Source organism: Drosophila takahashii, chromosome 2L (assembly GCF_030179915.1).
Source record: "Drosophila takahashii strain IR98-3 E-12201 chromosome 2L, DtakHiC1v2, whole genome shotgun sequence".
Classification (NCBI taxonomy): Eukaryota; Metazoa; Arthropoda; class Insecta; order Diptera; family Drosophilidae; genus Drosophila; species Drosophila takahashii.
Window position 1 is genome coordinate 14,977,427 of NC_091678.1, and position 16,797 is coordinate 14,994,223.

Below are 16,797 nucleotides of genomic sequence, written 5' to 3' on the forward strand. Positions count from 1 at the left end.
TAATTTATATGAATGACTTAATTCGAATTTTGAGTTTAATCGAATGAATGAATGAATGGCATGAATTCCGAAATAATTCAAACGACAATTTCTTTTGAAGAAGAAAAGGCCATCATTTAGTGGTTAAATCTGCCTGAATTGTATTTACACAGAAAAAAAAACCGATATGAAATAGGGTTATTTCTTCCTTATTTCATATCAATAAAAAGCAGATATGACTTATGTCAATTTTAAGATTCAAACATATCAAAATGATATTCTATCATATCATAAAAAATACCGAATTTAATATTTTTTGAGCAAATAATATAAAAAAAAATATTGACATAATCTTTATTCGTATCAAAATGATATGAATAACTTAATCTTTAAAAATCAAATTGACCATTACCATTCTACTATTTGCTCTCATAAAAAAACACAACAAAATTCTGGCAAAATTCATAAAAATTATTCATTCATTCATTCAATTCGAAAAAGTTTTTTTTTCGGAAAAACATTCAATTTATTTCACATAGAATTGAATTAAACAATTCAGAATTTTCAGGGCTCTATTAGATATACTCACCCTTGACTGGAGCCGCTATGAGGACCACCTCCTCGTACTTGTCCTGCTGGCCGGACTGCCGCAGTGGCTTCTCCTCGCAGTTCGACGACGTCTGGGTGGCAGTGCGTGTGTCCTTGACTAGCATGCGCACCTTGGTGGAGATGCTGCGCTTTGACTTGCCCACCGCAGTGCCACCTGCTCCTCCTCCTGCGCCGCCTGCTCCACCCGAACTGGAATTTGAGCCCGCCGACTGCTGGGAGGCACTGCCATTGTTCAGCTCCTCGAGATCTCCCCAAACGCCCGCGGAGGCGGCGGCGGCTGAGGTGCCCGAATTGCCGGCGGAGTTGCTACCTCCGCCACCTCCATTGGGCGGATTGCTGTACATGTTGTTGTTGATGATCGGCTCTAGCTTGGCGTGATCCCCCGAATAGAGGTACCTGTAGAGCGGCTGGTGGTACAGCTCCTGCTTCTCATAGCCGATCAGGTCGCGGATGTTCTGCGTGCAGGACTCAATGATGCCGTTGGCGTTCACCTGCAGCAGGACCCAGCCGACGCCGCTGATATAGTGCTCGAGGGCCTCGAAGTATGCCGATATTTCGGGCACCTGGCCGAGGAGGAGCGAGGGTTCCGGAAGAGGGGGTTCCGTCGACGAGACCTCGCCCTGTTGCACCGGATGAATCGAGCAGTTGTCCGTCGCACAGCGGCTGCAGCGGGTTGAGGTTGCTTGCGGTTTGCTGGTGTTGTTGTTGTTGCTGTGGTTATTGTTGTTGCTATTCGTGTTGTTGTTGGTCGTTGTCGTGGAGTTGTTGTTGTTGTTCGTCGACGTTGAGGATATATCACGGTTTTGGCCCTTGTCACAAATCTCACGGTACTGAAATGAAGAGCATTTAAAAGGGGGTTTTAGTAAGCATTTAAAATATCTATTTGTAAAAGATTAAAACATTGTTTGATTCGTGATTTGTTAAAATACTGGTTGATTTTCTTGTCTATAACTATGATTTATCTTAAGATTTTAACAGATTGTCTATAAATTAAAGTAAAATAGATAAAAGGGTGTTGTTAAACGGAATTATACACCCAAAAAAATCGATATGAATCGTAGATCGATTTTACATTACTTAAGATCAATTTTAATTTGATATGGGGCCAAGTAAATTTGACCTGGTCGAAGAGTATTTCATGTAAAAACGACATGGGTTTTGCATGACCTGAAATTTACATGGCCATATCGATTTTACGGGAACATGCTTTTTTTTGTGTACCATCTACTTATAACTTTTAATTTTTTTTACAATATTTTTACAATTATTTTCTTTTCACTGAGATTCTAGAACATTATAAATAAAGGTAATTATTAAGGAAGTAGTACTGTAAACGATTTCCGTGGCAACCCAGAAAATCTCCCTTATCTCGCAGTTGAAATATTTCACTCGACCTGTAAATATTCATCTTGAATTCTACTTTGTGCCAAGCCTTATAAAGACTCATCATCTCAGATCGCTCGCATCTGTGAGATACATATTCCGAATATAAAAACTTCATTCATATCGCGCCCACTTTATCGGTGACATTTAAGCTGCGGTATTATTTATTTGGCGATGATGCGGAAGCATCCCGTGCAAAAACTCATGCATATTATGACACACAGAGCGCAGTAATAATAATAATTATAGCACGAAGATCGGCACACTTTGTGTGGAGTAGTGAATAAGTCAGAGAGAGACAGGGAGAGAGAAACACTGGACATGGGGAATATTTTAAAATGGGTATATCATTGTATTGACACAATGGAAGTGCAATAAACCGCATTTTATCGTATGTGAGGGTTCTATGTATTATTTTTACGCGCGCGTTTGAAAAAAAGAGTCATTGACATTTGCGAAAAACACGCGAAAAGCCCTCGTCATATTCAAATATTATTGTTATTGTTAGGATTTCGTTTTCCTTAGGATTTCCAAGGAACACCTCCCACAGCCACCCACACTCTCTCTCTCTTGGAACCGATTCTCTCGCACACATGGCAATTCAAGGTCAGTCAACTTCAACTTCGCGTGGACAAATGTCAATGGCATTTCACTTTTGTTTTGGTTTGCCGTGGCTCCTCTTTCTTAGTTATGTGTGTGTTTTTTTTTCGTTTCAATATTTACTGCGGCTTATCAGAGTCTAGGCTGTGAGTCCGGGTGACTCAATTCGGGCCAAAAGCGTAAATTACTTACGAAAAATCACAGAAATACTCAGAACGTTCGCACAGTCGAAAAGTTGCCAAAATACTAAGCACACATTTTTCGAATGCAATTGTGTTAAAAAAACGCACAACAGCAACAACCAAGAACAACAATGGCAACACGGCGAAGCTTCTTTGCTCTCTCTCTGCCAAAATGGAGCTTTGCTCGCTGCTCTCTCCTGCTCTCTTTCCAGTTTTGTTTACCGGCTATATGCATACGTATGCGTTATCACATTGTGCACCTGTTTGTGTGGGTGTGGGTGGGGGAGAGAGCGATGGGTGGTGGGAGGCGGGAGGGAGCAACAACAATTAAGAACAATTTAGAACGAAGCGCAATCGCAATCGCAACTATGTGAAATTGCAAATAGCTGATACGTCATCGGTCCAAAAGCATTTCAAAGCAGTTCGTTGATCTCCCAAAAAAACACACACACACAGGGAAGGAGAATGAGAGAGCGAGCGAGCTTTCGTTGTTTGGAATTGGAAGGAAGCTTGACCAGGAAAAGTTGCTCCCGAGCACGAGTTTCGGGGTGAAGGCACTCCGAAAAATATCAGTCAAATGATTAAGTAAACAAAGCAACAAGAACAGCAACAACAGCCTGAGCAACGGTAGCTGTTGCGAAAAACAACAAAAGCGTTCAGCGCGTGCAGTCGCGAAAATGTCCAAAACGTGTCTGGCTTTATCTCTTTTTGTGCCCCTACCTCCTTTTCTTTTCACCACCACCCCATTTCGTACTTTATTTTTGGCGCGCTCTGACCCATAGACTCTTCCAAAATGATCAAATCAGGTAAAATCGGAGAGAAAGATAAAACCAGCAGCTGTGCAACGAAAAAAGGGGTTTGTCAACACCCGTATCTCCCTATGAGGCATGGGGATCGAGAAATAAAAAGCTCAATCTCAAATAATTTGATGCTAAAGGAAGTTTTCGGGTTCCCATCTTTTAGGGTGTGTAGAAAAAATAAAAAAAACATAGTCAATATACCTGAAAACTACTTAGAAATACTTAAATAGATTTCTGTTTTAACTTTTTTATGAACAACTATTTTGTAGCATACTCATCGGAGTAGATTTGTTTAAGCCCACGAAAATTTCTCTGTCGATATCCTATTGTTTGATCTATTTACAAAATTATTAACTTAATTTAATGATTCTAAAGGGTTCGAGTTTTCAATATAAAGTTATATTTAAAAAATCAAAATCAAATCAGATAAATTCAACGATTTAATACCAATGAAAGAGACCTTACACTATACAGTTTACAAAATTTTGGTAAGGATGTTCCAGGTAGTTTCTTATTATTAAAATAATGACAGATTTCGAAATATATCATTGAGTTTAGGTTGTTTTATTTTTATAATTCTTTAGGTCTCTTTCATTTCTTACTTCCACATTTCTCAACAATTTATTTGGCTATTTATCTGGTTATTTCCAAACGACGCGTAGTTTCTAAAAATAAAACAGCACACACCTCGTCGAACTCAATCAAACAATCAGCGATAACGAAAAGCTGGGTGAAACGAGTGGAGGAAATAGAACAAATAGAACTAGCGATGCCAAGTGGCGCCGTGGCTTAGTTGGTTAAAGCGCCTGTCTAGTAAACAGGAGATCATGAGTTCGAATCTCGTCGGGGCCTATCCAGTGGGATTTTTTTTTTTTTAATATTCTTCTTTTTTTATGTCAACCATCTAATTGAGTTGTGTTTTGCCAACGGAATACTTATATTTCATGGGGTCCATCAATTGGATTACCGCTCGAAATTAGCTGCGTTCGATCCCTTCGATGGCTTTTCTCATTAGGGAAAAGCTAACATGACACGAACGCATTTAATTCAATTTATTTACCATGTACGGAACTCATGTGTTGTACCCTTTAATTGCATTTCACTGCCAGATGACTTGTTTTGTTTTTCACCGCTTGGATTACAAAATAAAATTATGTATTTTGGCGTTGGCTGAGTGCCGCATTTCATTTAAAAAGCCATTTGTTGGTTTGTGTCTTTTTCCGTCTTTTTTTGTGATTTTGTCAGTTTTTTTTGGATGTTTGGAAAAGCGTGGCGCTTGGCTCGAAAATAATTTGCATAATAAAGTGCTTAGGCTACCTGAAACCAATAAAAGAAATACGGCAACAACAATAATAAAGCCGCCTAAAACAACATAAAGCCGCAGGCCGGGTCGGGCTATTGAAACATAAATAAATTTATGTAAATTAAATAAAAATATTAATTAAATTGTGTTGCGGCGGGGGCCAAATTACGTCAGCCAACTCTTCTCCGCCGTTTCAGCACCTCCTCTCTTATTCCCTTTCGCGAATTCTTTTAAGCTCTTTTTCGGCTGAGCTTTTAATTGCTTTTTAATTGGAACGCGTTTTTGGTTACACCGAGAAAACTTGGCATAACTTGGCTTAGAGACATGATATGATATATGGATTTGAAATACTATTATTTAAGCAATAATATAAGAGATCTAAAAAGGAAAATTTTCTTTTTTTCAATGTTAGTAAGAATTTTTCGGTTATTACAAGAAGTAGGATATTTTTTAACTGTGTATATAAAATATCAAAAAGAAGCAGACGAAGCGGGGAAACTGCATGGAAATTACATTGGGGAATTTCGCTCGGTGGGGTAGTAGCCATATCAATAGATTCCTTACCGTTCGAACCACTTGGTTTAGTATAGCCGCCTTGTCCGGTTTCGTTGAGGTCATATCTCCACGCTTGTTCAGCGTCAATATCTCCGACAGCTGCTCGATATAACCGTTCTCCGCCTCGCGACGTCGCTTCTCATTGTTGCATTTGTTGATTTGTGATTGAGGCTGCAAGGAGAACAATATTAATATTTAATATTTTAGATGTGAAATATATTTGCTCTCAATTCCAAATCGTTTAAGGTTATTGTTGCATATTTTATCGTATTATCTTTATAAAAATATTTGTATTCATAATAGTTGGCTAAGAGTTATTATAATAATTTTTCTTGTTTTAGAAAATTTAGTTTAGAAAAAATTCAAATTATCATAAAAAAGTTTTTTAAACAATTCTTTAATATTATTCAGTTTATTATTTTTTTATTAATCTTTTAGCCCTATATAGATTTTGTTTATTTTTTCTATATATATTTTAGTTATAATAAACTAAGAGTATACCACTTAAATACCAACATTGCGTATACGTAATTTTTTCTGGTACTTTCTCGTTTCTCAAAATATCAAATAGTTCGTATTGTAGCGGGTCTTACCCGTCCAAAACTTACCAGATTGACCTTTGCATCCGTCTTGCGTCGTATCTTCCGGCCGGACGTCGCTGAGTTGGCAGAGTTGGCTGAGATCGGCGATGCCACCGCGTTCATAATGGCAGTCGATCGCTGCAGGGCAGCTGCAAGATTGGCCGTTTGTGCGGCAGCGCTGGCCGCCGCCTTATTTTGTATAGAACGCTGCGAGATGAGTTGCTGGTGCAGTTGCTGCTGGTAGCTCAATTGCTGATGTTGCTGCTGCTGCTGTTGGTGTTGCTGCTGATGTTGCTGCTGCTGTTGATGTTGCTGCTGTTGGAGTGTTAGTGCCGCTGCTGTCGAGGCGCCTGCCACGCCCCCACCAGCACCAGCCCCGCCTCCGCTGGCTGCCGTCGCGCGTTGCAATGGATGCGTTCCGGGCGCCAGTCCGTGATGCAAGCCGCTCAACAAGTTGCTGCCAATACCGCCGCCGGCCGATGATAACGTAACGGCTGCTGTGGCAGCGGCCGGCGATGAGCGCGGCAGGTTGCAGACCGATATGTTGCCGCTGTTGTACTTGTTGATGTTGCTGCTGCTGCTGCCGCTGTTGCTGTTGCTGCCGCTGGCACTAATGCTGCTGCTGCTGCTGGTTGAGGTCGCTGGATTTGATGTACCTGAGGCCCAATGATCTGGTAAGTCACTTGGGCTAAGCCTGTAATGGAGAAAGGTCAAAAAGGAAATTAGTAAAAAGTTTGTAGCTTTTATTATAAGGTTTAGATATTTTATAGCCCCTGCCTATTTGTCAATAGTTTTTAACATTATAATAAACATCTTTAAATTCCATAAACAACAACTTGTATTTATTTATTTACCTTAAAATATTTGATTTTTAAATAAAATTCCTGAAAGTAAATAATAACGTGTGAACGAACCATTGAAGGACAGCCTTGACTTTGGGAATAGACTTGGGCTTTGCGGTTTGGCCTTGTATTCTTATCAGAATGTAAAATTTCCTATGCCTTTTTTTCTTTTCCTATATATTTGACTCGTATTATTTTGGTTAATGTGCTGCCTCAATTACGCTTTATTGCCTAATTAATTTGCATTTGAGAGGCACAAGCCACATCGACAACAATTAGCTGTTTGTGTGGTTACTCTTTGAGTTTGGAACTCGGCTTTTGTGGTTACTGACTTAATGGTTGATTTATTTATTGTGATATAATACTTGCATTAAGGCGCAATTTATAAAAGATTATTATTATAAGCTGAATATTAATTTCTCCATATTACATGTTAGAAAACTATTACAGTGCTTTTTATGCTTGTAACGTTACTTAATAAAAACATTTTCATAGTTTCACCATTTTTAGAAAATGTTTAAAATATTTTTATATTGAAAAGTTTAATTTCCCACAAAATTTGACCTTATTAGCCTTGAGGTTTCACTTGCCAATCTCAGCTATTTCCACAAGCAGCATTCCAGCAGCTCTTCACCCGAAAATCGTAAATTTTTCCTGTGGAATGTGACATCTTAATTTTGTACTGTGCTAACCACTTCAAAGGATGTTGAGATATGTTCCTTGTTTTCCGCACAAACTTAATCATTTGTTAGCCGGGATTTTAGCAAGTATTTCGGTGGGGTGGTGACCCCGACTTTTGCCTTTGGGTTGCCACCGCAACGTGAGTCAAATTAACGTTGTCAGCTTTGGACTGGGTTTTGGATCCCGAAGCCGGTTCAGAACCCGGACTTGAAGTGGTCATCATGGCCATTACTCTTGTTGTTGCTCTGGTGTTCGGGCACCCCTTCCCTTTCCACATTTTTATTTGGGTTCTTTCATGTCAGTTTTCATTTGGTTAGGTGATTAATTGTTTATTTTAGTAGCTTAAAGTGCGGAATAAATTACGTTTTTGGGCTTTCTGTGAGCGACACTTGACGAACTGTTTTTCCAGGAAACTAAAAATGAATTGACGGAAATATATACATATGTTAAATGAAAGAACAAGCGAGTTCATCAATCCGAATTGCAGTAAACTATATTTTTCGTTGCCCCTTTAAATAAACCGCATTCACCTCTGAGAGTCACTCAACCAGTTGAGCGTGAAACCTTCGGTCCAAATTGAGGACCACCCGGTGCAGTAACTGCTTCTTATGTTCTTCCACTTTTTTAATTACATTATATGCATAATGAAGAGAACCCCAGAGATTGGGGAGCGGGCAGGAACCGAGAGCTGCAACAAAATAATTACAGACAACTGGACATGATGGGGAGATGTAATCAGCGCAGAGAAGAAAAAACTAGAATTGTAAGGTAGTTTTAGTGAGCAATGGTTGAAATACACGTGCAAAACCGTTTTTGCTAAAGCATACAAATATTTTTGGAATTTCTTATTCAACGGATAGTTTTTTAATAATTCCTTAAAAAATAACAAAGGTAATAAGAAAAAAAAACATTTCATACAATTTTGTTTATTTTTCAGAATATATTTTGTTTTAAAAAATTTTAAAAATAATAACTAGAACAGAGAAATACAAAAAATAAAATTGTTTATTATTTAAAATTTATATCATTTTAAGTTATATCATTTCATTCTTGCATTTTATATTTTTTTTAAAGAAATCTAAAGGTTTTCTTTTTAAAAAATATTTCAACTGCGTTCTCGGGAGTATACAAAAAATTGGGGGAGCTGTGATGACCGGGTGGCCAAATGAGTGACGTTTACCCTACCCCTTTCTCCCCCTTGACAACCGCAATAATTGTGCGAATTCTTTTTGCTGCTGCTTCTGCTTCTGCTAGTTGTTGGCTATTTTGACAGGGCGACACTTAAATGTGGCAGCCCGCTATGATCATAATCATCCTCGTCGGCCACATTCTCATCCTATTCCTATGCTCTATCACTCTCCGCTCGGCAGCCACACAGGGCGTATGATTGACGCGCTTAATTAAGGCGGCCAGAAAAGAGCGAAACAGAGGCGAATAGCGTAAATTAATGAAATTACAATTAATGCAGTAAGTCTTATTTGCGCTATTGCCGTTGGCTTCGTTGTTTTTGTGCCTGCCTTTTATTTTTTCGTTGGGCTTATCAATTTGCACTTTGCCGCTTGGGCTTTCAATCTGCCTCTCTGTTTTGCTTTTTTCGCCATTTTATCGTCATGAGTTGAGGGAAACACATCGTATTTATAGACAAACAACCAAAATATATGCAAACTGTAGAGAAAGAGAGAAATAGAGAAACGGGAGGATAATAGAGACAAAACTTTCGCCCCAAAAGAAAACAAACATTTTGTCTCAAAATGACAATGAAAAGCATTTGTTTGATCATCGGGAAATTGGCAATCGACTGAGGATTTGGGATAACAAAGATCTCAATGGGTTAGCCGAATGAGAAGTGAATCTCCGCCAATTTATCGAGGACAAATAATAGGTTTCACTTTCTAGAATTTTAGTAGGAATATTTACATCTAATTATATTTGAAACGTTCAAAAAAATAATTCATTTTCAGGAAACATTAAACATTTCTAATATTATTTTTATTTGTGATTTCGATTTATTAAAGTAATACAATAAATTAATAAAAAGAGATTGATTCAACAAATTACGTAATTGTGAAAAAATCACTGGTGCTCTGTTTTATCACCGCTGTCAATAAAATTCCACCGAATTCATATAACAACCTGTCAGCAGCAATGATTCCCCGAATGTTCTGGTAATGATTTCATCATACCTCTCTTTTCAAACTCTTTGATGATGAATTTGCATACCAATGGAGACTTAAACCCACCGGCAAGGTCGTTCCATTTCACATGAATCACAGCCAACGACAAGAGGCAAACAGAATTAAAATATAGGGGCAACAAATTACTCATTATATTTAATGTTGATTATAATGTCAGGCAGAGTTTTAAAATTTCGCTTCAGCTTTTTTGAGCTTTTATTTTACACCTATGCGAGAGCTTAAACAAATTGAGTCACGACTCACGTGATGATGATGATTATTATATGTTGTGTATGCTGTGCAATTCAAAATCGCATCACTCATACGCACGGTGTGCAAAAAGAAGTCGGGGAGCGAAGAAAGTGCAAATGAAACGCGGGGGCAAAGCTCAAAAAAATTATTTTGATTTTTTTGGGTTTTTGGAAGGTCTACGTGATGTTTGGCTTGTCGACTTAAACTTGGAATTCAAAGTGGATTATGCTAAATTTGTAAAAAGAAAAAGGAAGTAAAATCAATGTAAGCAATTGAATTATTCTGATGAATAACGATTTTAAAGATAAGTAAATAAAAAAAACACCCTTTCTTTCTTTTATTAACTTTCACTTATCGCAGATAAGAAATTTGCTGGTATGCAACTGTGAATTAATGTGAATTAATTTCGTGCAATGTTGAAATTAACAGCGAAAAATTTGTATCAGCTTTAATATGCTTATTTAAATATAATTTAAAAAAATTTTACTTTGCGTTACTACAATTTTTAATATTTAAATTTAAAATGCGTTATTACTTCACCAAAATAATATTTTATCTTGATATACCTAATTAATTTTCGAAGTTATTGATTTGTAAACTCATTCCATGTTATTTGCACTGAGTCACATTTTGATTCACTTCCGCATATCCAACAGTATCCTTGACATCAATCGCGAATTGATATCACAACAAATACATTTTGTAAATATTTTTTGTCTGTTTATTTGTGCTTGCGTAGTAGAGTTTCTATGGAATTTGAATGGCAACTTGCATAAAAATGCTGATTCATTCTGACTAACCCAAATATGCGGGTTAGCTTTTAAAGTAAGGTCACCTTACTTTCTGGGGATTCCCAAGGGTGCAAAACAATTCAATTGGAGCGTAAGAGTTAGACTCTCTGAGTATAGTTCCATAAACAATATATATATATTTCTTGGTTGTTGAAAATATATACTTATTAATTTTAATGGCATATAACTGTGATATTTAAATATAAGTTCTTGCTTTAGAAACAATTTTATCCAAATTTAACCCATGTTACCCTCGAATTGTATGCACCTAACCCATGTTTAATCCCCCAGTATAATCCACTTTTTCATGAGAGCTTCTGTTGACTTGTCTCAGCTGCTGTCTGAGCTGCCATTTGCCATATAACCAGAGACCTGTGCACTTGTTTAAGCCAAGTTAACTAAGTCTAGTCTCGTCTAGTTGACGTCCCGTCCCCGTCACACTCTTTGCACCCCTCGAAAACCTCATTTGCTCAGCTGCTTTTGTATTTTCTGAATTTGTGTGTTGTGTGGGTAAAGCCAGCATTTTTAGCAAACTAATTGTGTGAATAAAACATATGTTCGGTTCGGGTCTCTCCGCTCCGAGAGACACAATGCTCTCAGTCTCAGGCCCTCTGTTTCTGCTTTTGTGGGTCGCTCTCGGCTACAGTCATTGCTACAAATAATAAAGTGGGTCATGGATGAAAGAAAAAGCGTTTTATAAAGTGGGTCATGAATTTTGTTTCACTCACGTTCAAGTGTATTTCGATTGCCGCTCGCCGTTGTTGTTGTTTTTATTATTGTTGCTGGCTGGTTGCTGATTTTTTATATATTTTTCTATATACACTTTGTTGCAAAAAAGTTTATATTTGATAAATTGTATGATTCAGGTTTTGTCTGGCCCGCCGCCGCAGTCTATTTTGGTTTGGGGGGAAGTATTAATTTATTTCCATAATATTCGTGATCTTGAAAATAAAGCTACGGCACATAAATTAAGTGCCCAATTAGGATATAGAAATGCCTCAAGAATATTAAAATGTATCGTTACTATTTGTTGTTTTTTACTTTTTCTGAAATTTCTTTTATTTTTAGTTTTCCATTGAATAATTATTTTCGACTTCATGAATCAGTTTCAATCTGGCGAGACAATTAATTGGCATTGATTTATGTGACACATACTTAAATAATTTTTATTTATTTTTTATTATGTCTTTCGCGTTTTGTGCGCTTAGCCACTTTAATTGCCCCATCAAATCGCTCTATGAGAAACGGGAGAGGTGGGGCGAAAGACTCGTGCCATCTGCTACACTTTCACTGACTAATTGCCAACTCAGGCATTGACAGTTTACACTTTCCATTCAACGCCATCAAAATAACACAGCTAAATAGCTTTGTGAAAGGCGAACCAATTTGTGTAATAAAAATAGTTGTCAAATTAAACGTTTTGAGGAATGATGGTGGTACAAGAATTTTGAAGATAATTGTTTAATCGCTTGTAAATACACGATTATCATGACCATGGGTGTTTGAATAAGTTTTGCTTAGTAAAGTTTAATGGGTCGATTTTTCAAAGGATTTTTAAAATGAACATTTGAAAAAAATAGTTAAAAATAAATTAATAAAAAAAATTTACATATTTCGGCTTGCTAATATTATGTGGGTATATTTTTAAGAGGACTTGCTTTAAAACTCATTAAATGTGAAATCTATTGACATTAAATATTTTTTTTTTAATAATTCCCATACATAATTAAGTAATTCAAAGAATACCAATCATACAGTAGCTCTAATTGTTCAAACTGCGCCCATTTCGAAACCCATTTCACCAAGTCTGTAATCACGCCTTGATTGCTTCACCATTTCACTTCCCAGGCAATTTATTTGATCTGACCAGAGCCGGGGTCTATTATATCAGAACTGTAACTGAATGATTCAATAGGCAGTAACTACGGCAATCTATGGATGATAACATCTAATGAGCGAGCGGACGAGCGACTATGCAATTCCCCCCCTCCACGAACCGACCTTATAGACCAGAAGTCTCTCTCTTTCCGGCACATTTTGTAATTCCCCACTCTCTGTCTCGGTTTTCGAGTGTTTCACCTGTCGACTGAATGCACTCAGTTGTTGTTGTTGTTGCTGTATGCCGTCTATGTCGGCGAAATAATGTCAGTGGGTCAGAGTCGATTTAGCATTTTCGCAGTTGTTGTGTTCTCCCCACGCTGCACTTGTTTACGTTTTGTGGGTAAGGTTAGCTCATAAGCAGCTGAAACAGCTGTTTAAGCCCCCCGAAACAACTGCCTTACAGTCCTACTTAACTCTCTCTGGTTCCCTGAATATCTGTGATGTCAGGTCGCAAAGAATTTAATATGGAAATCGGTAGTTTTTTGCGTTCTCTGGTAGTCAATGGCCAAGGTCATTGCTGCACGTGCTGACATTTCGGACATATGCATATAGACGATGCCATTGGAATAATCAGCGCATTTGTATGCAATCGTTTGGATCGGTGAAGTAAACAATTTTTGGGAGTATCCCAAAGATTTATGGCTGTTGAAATTCCAGTGGTAACTTTACAGAGATTGAGTTCTGTAAGAGAGAGAGCGTGCTTGGAAAGATTTTAAATATTTACAATAAATACTTCAAATTCTTATTTTATTAGAAGATAAATAAACTTTCAAAAAAATGTTTTCTTATGTTAAATTTATGAAATTGAAAACTCTAATCTGATATTGTGATATTCAGAAACACGTCATATTACTGAAAATCCCCCACGGATTGACTTGCGATGTGTCAAATAATTTAATTAAAACCTTCGGCTGTCCTACAGTCGCGAACGCACTTTACAATCAAATATGTGCAAGTGTGTTTAATCTTTGAGCAATCTCTCAAGTTGATTTCCTCTACCTTGTTCGGGGGCTGTCTTGGCTGCGTTTCAATGAAATCTCTGCCAGAGACTGCAAAAATTTAATTTATGAGTAAATAAAATTTATAAAGCTAACCTTCGCAACGCTGTTGTTGCTGGGGTTGTTTTTTCGACATTTGTAGCTGGCTTTGCGCACTTTGCATTTTGTTTACATGTCGCAGGCAAGAGTTTTAACGACGTAGACTAAGGTGAACCGTAGCCGTGATATTTTCTGGATATATTGCCCCAGCAGTACTTTTTAACCCACAATATTTCTTTAATTGCGTGCGCTTTCGATTCACGTGCATTACTCACCCGCAATCGGAAAGAGTGAAATGCGATTAGCACATGTGGAAAGGGGTTGATAAAGCTTCGAGATAAGCTCGAATTTAGAGTTATACTTTTATTAATATTTATACGACTCAGGGCTAGGACTTAAACCAATTCAAGGGTGATTTATACATTTGGCTTTAATATATTTTAAAATAAAAAAAATATTAAGAAGTGCTAAGGTGTAATAATATACCATTATACCATTGATTTTAATATGAAATTATTTCCTGAATGTTGTATAATATTTAAAGTAAATATGACGAAGATTGTATCTTAAATTTTCTACCCTAATTCAAATATTTACAAATTAAATCTTGCAATTTAATATCTTTTGTATTTAATATAAACTTTTTTTATATCATTTAAATATGTAATAAAAATGTATGTGTGTAGAAAAGTTTAAACAATTTAAAATATATTAAAATACTTTTACTACTATGCATAGTACATATATTTGGTTCAATTAAAATTCCTATATCGTATTACTTTATTTGCAAGCTTTGGGGCTACTTAGGTTGTCTGGTTGTCTCGAATTCCCTTACACTCCCGCTCGTTGGTAGGCCTAGTCCTAGTTCAGGACCTAAATCTGGAAACGGGTATGGGATTTGCCCCCGTGTGTTTTTGTCCTTTGGCTGATGGGGTGCTTGTGATTTTTCTACCGGATTACAATTGTTTACACACACGACTGAACATTGTCACAGTTTCCACGACGGCGACGGTTGCAATTGTTCCACGAGCCGACCCCCTTTTTTCCACCAGTCCTCCCCCAACCCCCGCCCAATGTAGCCATGGCATATCCTTTTAAGCCCCCTCGTGTAATTGTGCGTCTTCATGTGACAAACTCTGGCAACTCTGACGTTGCCTTCGTTTGTTGTTTGCACAAAAGTATAAGTTTACAGCGGCAAAAACTGATTTGCATACGAGTCGGTAGTCGGTAGTGGGTAGTCGGTGTGTGTGTGCTGCCACTTTGTCTAACATTTCACTCTATATGCCAGCCACACCCCCTCTATATATCCTCCGCCCAGCGCAATTGCCCGGCGTTTTGTATGCTTTTCACTTTACATTGCCAGTCAGCAAGCATTTTATTCCATTTTCCTCTTTCTCCCCGTGTTTTTCCACATTTTTTTCTCCTTTTCGCCTGTCCCGTGTGCTCGGTATTTTTCCAGAGTTTTTCCAATTTTCCGCTCATGCGGCTTCCTGCTGTGTCTGTTTGTCTTGCTGACCGATAATGGTAGGTGAAAACTTTGAGATGAGACGGATGAGGGATGGGGAAAGGGGGTGGAGTACTCCCATTATCAGTTGAGCTCCGGTTTTATCCACACAAAAACATACTGGCGCACTCATACAAAATCTCGTATTGGTTTCACAGTTTCTGACAGTTGTTTGACTTGATGGCTATGGCAGGTGCAATAAGTCCAGTTATTGAAGAGCCTTCATATTGTGGCAGGTCTTCTATTTGCTCGGACGGAGTTTTGATGGGGCTAGATTGTGAATTGTGGTATTTGAAATTGAATTCAATCGGACAACACAAGTTGAGGTTTGTAAACAATTACATGAAAGGGGAAAAAGAGTCAAGAGTTACGAATAAGGATGTTGCCAATTGAAACTTTCGATGTCAACAGTTGCAGACTTTGAAGTTAATTGATTGTGAATTTTACAGATCTTTATTTATAGTTCTGATAAATCATTTGGTTTATTAAAATACAAATTCTATCTTGAATAATATAGGGGAGTGTAGGGTAAGGTGACGAACGATTCGTTTTTTGAATGTAACTTTTGTAAAAATCAATATTTTTCAAAAGTGTAAACGCAGAAAGTTGCTTACATCTACTGAGCATATCCCTGTAAAATTCGAAATTCGAAATTCCAATGCAGCTAAATCCCACAGCGTTTGGCGTGAACCCTACTTTTTTTGCACTTTCAAAAGTTGTAGGGTAATGTGACGAACGATTTGTTCTTTAATGTAACTTCTCCAAAAATCAATATTTTTTAAAAGTGTAAAAGCAGAAAGTTGCTTACATTTACTGAGCATATTTCTAAAAAAAATTTGGATTCGAAATTTCAACGTAGCCAAATCCCACAGCGTTTGGTGTAAACCATCCTTTTTACAAACAAAAAAATACATTTTTTTATATATTATTTACGGAAAGGTTATTTTCGATACGGAAAAGAAAAAAGTAATAAGATAATACCCAAACTTACAAAAAAAAATGGTCAAAGTGCAAATTTTTTTTTATATTAAATTAAACTGACGTCACTATTAAAAACAACAATAAAACTGCAGCAGTAAATGTTATCTGGTATTATTATATTTTTTTTACAAATAATCAACGATAACAGTTAAAATTCTTGAATAAAAAAAGTTCGTCACAATACCCTACAAAAAGTTCGTCACGATACCCTACAAGGTAGACTTGGAGCAAAAACGGTGTCACTCTCAAACGGCGCAAAAGAAAAAAACGCGAGGTACCAAAAACTGTTGATAAAGATCTCATGTATACGTGCATATATTTGCCTGATTTTATTTTCCACTCATCTTTGCTCTGGCACTGCTGAAACACAAGTAAATTGAATGGGTTTGCTAGTTTGCGCACCACATTTTTAGCGAAAATTACCTCACGAACAAATTACGGGACTTCTTATTAATATTACTGTAAATACATTGTCGACACGATAAGAGGAGACGACTACATTTATTTGGAATTTTTGTCGTGACGTCATATGTGAGATTCGACGAGTTCGTCACATTACCCTACTCGTCAAATTACCCTACACTCCCCTAATATATAATAAATAAAATAAAAATTCTGAAATATAATTTGATTTAATAACACAAATGTAGAATACAGTGTTT

At 37.2% G+C, this 16,797-nt stretch overlaps 1 protein-coding gene and 1 non-coding gene across 6 annotated transcripts in view; one reads left to right on the top strand and one right to left on the bottom strand.

The window, feature by feature from the left end:
- Window positions 1-16,797, bottom strand: part of tai (taiman) — an 87,393-nt gene that overhangs the window by 9,068 nt on the left and 61,528 nt on the right. For all 5 annotated transcript variants that reach the window (XM_070219207.1, XM_070219206.1, XM_070219210.1 and 2 more), the window contains exons 3-5: window positions 6,020-6,686; window positions 5,421-5,582; window positions 569-1,418 (exon numbers count right to left, since the gene is read on the bottom strand). In XM_070219207.1, coding sequence (XP_070075308.1) covers window positions 569-1,418; window positions 5,421-5,582; window positions 6,020-6,686 — 1,679 coding nt within the window. The remainder of the gene's footprint in view (window positions 1-568; window positions 1,419-5,420; window positions 5,583-6,019; window positions 6,687-16,797) is intronic.
- TRNAT-AGU (transfer RNA threonine (anticodon AGU)) lies at window positions 4,332-4,405 on the top strand. The gene has a single exon. It is a non-coding gene; the product is annotated as a tRNA-Thr (tRNA).